The sequence below is a fragment of the Echinops telfairi genome, unplaced genomic scaffold, assembly GCF_000313985.2.
Source record: "Echinops telfairi isolate 266 unplaced genomic scaffold, ASM31398v2 ScPeMD7_7457;HRSCAF=8495, whole genome shotgun sequence".
NCBI classification, from domain to species: domain Eukaryota; kingdom Metazoa; phylum Chordata; class Mammalia; order Afrosoricida; family Tenrecidae; genus Echinops; species Echinops telfairi.
The window spans coordinates 16,309,126-16,311,374 of record NW_022111357.1 but is presented as its reverse complement, the minus strand read 5'-3'; the positions used below and the strand labels follow the sequence as shown (position 1 = coordinate 16,311,374).

Below are 2,249 nucleotides of genomic sequence, written 5' to 3'. Positions count from 1 at the left end.
GAAGAAGCAGTTGGCTGTCCACTTCTGAGGAATAAGCTACTGAAAACCTAGAAATAGCATCAAAACATTGTCAGTTACTGAAAACCTGATGAACAGAAGCAGAACATGGTCAGAGAGTGACAGAAGATGAGCCTCTGAAGTTAGGAAAAAAAACAAACACTGCCATTGAGTCATTTCCTATTCAGCAACGCTATAGGATGAAGTAGGACTGCCCCTGTGGGTTTCCTAGATGCTAGCTCTTTCTCCCCTCAGGTCAGAAGTCATTCAAAATATGACTGAGGAAGAGCTGCCTTCTCAAGGAGAGTTGACTAAAATGATGTGGATGGAGTAAAGCTTTCAGAATCTTCATTTGCTGATGGGGCACAACCCCAAAATTCAAGGAAACAGCTGCAAAGATCTCTTAATAATTGGAACTTTGAATAAGTTGTGTGAATCTAGGAAAATTGGAATTTGATAAAAATGAAATAAAATGCATAAAAATCTATATTCTAGATGCTAGTGAGTTAAAATGGTCTGGTATTGGCCATTTTGAATCAGAAAATCATATGGCTTGCTACGCTGAGAATGACATAATCAAGAGGAATGGCATTGCATTCATCGTCACAAGCACATTTCAAGCTCTATCTTGAAGTACAGTGCTCTGTCTGATAAGATAATGTCTGTCCCATGCAAGGAAACCCAGTCAATACAACTATTACTCAAATTTATATACCAACCACTAAAGCTATTAGTAAAAAAAATAGAGGATCTACCAACAACTTCACTCTGACATTGATCAAACATGCAATCAAAATGCATTGATAATTATTGGTGATTGGAATGTAAACATTGAAAACAAAAGGAAGGGACAGTAGCTGGAAAACATGGCCTTGGTGATAGAAGTGAAGCTGGAGATCACGTGATAGAATTTTGCAAGTCTGAGGACTTTTTCATAGCAGATGCCTTTTTCAACAGCAAGATGGGGACTATACATGTGGATTTCTCCAGATGGACTGCACAGAACTCAAATTGACTACATCTGTAGGACAAGACAATGGAGAAGCTCAGTATCAGTGGCTAAAAGGAGACCAGGGGGCTGATGGTGTAACAGACCATCAATTGCTCATATGTAAATTCAGGTGGAGGTTAAGCAGTCCTGGCATTTATAGAATGAACTAGTTGTGAATTATATTTATTTTACTCCTTATGGGAAAGATTACAACAAATTTTTAACTCCATGCTGTGAATATTAATTTTTTCATGATTTATGTAGTTTGTTTATCGATGGACACTTTTACAACAGGATTTATGAAGCTGGGTCGGAGAACAACACAGCAGTTGTGGCCGTAGAAACTCACACGATACACAAAATTGATGAAGGGATTGGTAAGTCATTTTGCTAATCTTGTACCTTTGCTTTTAGTTTACCTGGTTGAAATTTTCTCCTTGCATGCCCTGTGTTTTTCCTTCTACCTACTGTGCCTTGCCAATTATGCAGCCATCAGTTTGAGGGTGGTGCATGTAGAGCTATCACTAACTGGATGTTGGGGCGCTCACTTTGTGATAATTACGTAACCTCAGTTTGCTATTGTTGCTGAAGGGTCTCTGTTCTGTAAAAATCTCCAGAAGAAATTGATTGCCTCAAAGTGAATCCCTCCAAGTTGCTGCTGAGGCCTTCTCATGCGGTGATGACTGAAAAGCAGGCAGTGGGAAGAAAAGGGATTTTGAAGTTAGACAAATCTGAGCTTGCATCCCACTCTCTCCCTTCCCTGTGTGTCCTTGGGAAAATCATTTCACTTTTCCAGTCTTACATACTAAATGAGTAGGAAACACTCAATGCCTCTTAAGATTTTTGTAAGAACCAAATGAAATAATGTAAAGATAGCATGTAGTGGGAGTTTGGTAAACGATAGTTGCTAGGCAAAACTCTTAGAGGATTCCTAAACAATACCAACAATTATGACCAGTTAGCCTTTCAGAAGAACCAGGAGACTAGATTTTGAATGGATCCAATCAAAAATCTTGATAGTTTTTTTCTATTTTCAGATGCAAGTACTATAGAAGCTAATGAGGATATGGAAATTGCTTATCCCATAACTTGTGGAGAGAGCAAAGCCATTCTTCTTTGGAAGAAGTTTGTATGTCCAGGAATAAATGTGAAATGTGTTAAGGTAATTATCTTTTTTTCCTTGATGGGACCTATTTTGGGACTACTTGTTTTGCAGCGGTTCTCAACCTGTGGATTGTGACCCCTTGGAGGGGGTGTGTGT

General features: G+C 38.8%; 1 protein-coding gene across 1 annotated transcript in view; it reads left to right on the top strand.

Annotated features, from left to right (window-relative positions):
• Window positions 1-1,238: 1,238 nt before the first annotated feature.
• The window catches only part of GMEB1 (glucocorticoid modulatory element binding protein 1), a gene marked incomplete at its 5' end in the record, with an annotated part of 29,530 nt that continues 28,519 nt past the window's right edge, over window positions 1,239-2,249 (top strand). Inside the window, 2 exons of the mRNA XM_045298915.1 lie at window positions 1,239-1,365; window positions 2,026-2,150. Of these exons, the coding sequence (XP_045154850.1) occupies window positions 1,239-1,365; window positions 2,026-2,150 (252 nt within the window). The remainder of the gene's footprint in view (window positions 1,366-2,025; window positions 2,151-2,249) is intronic.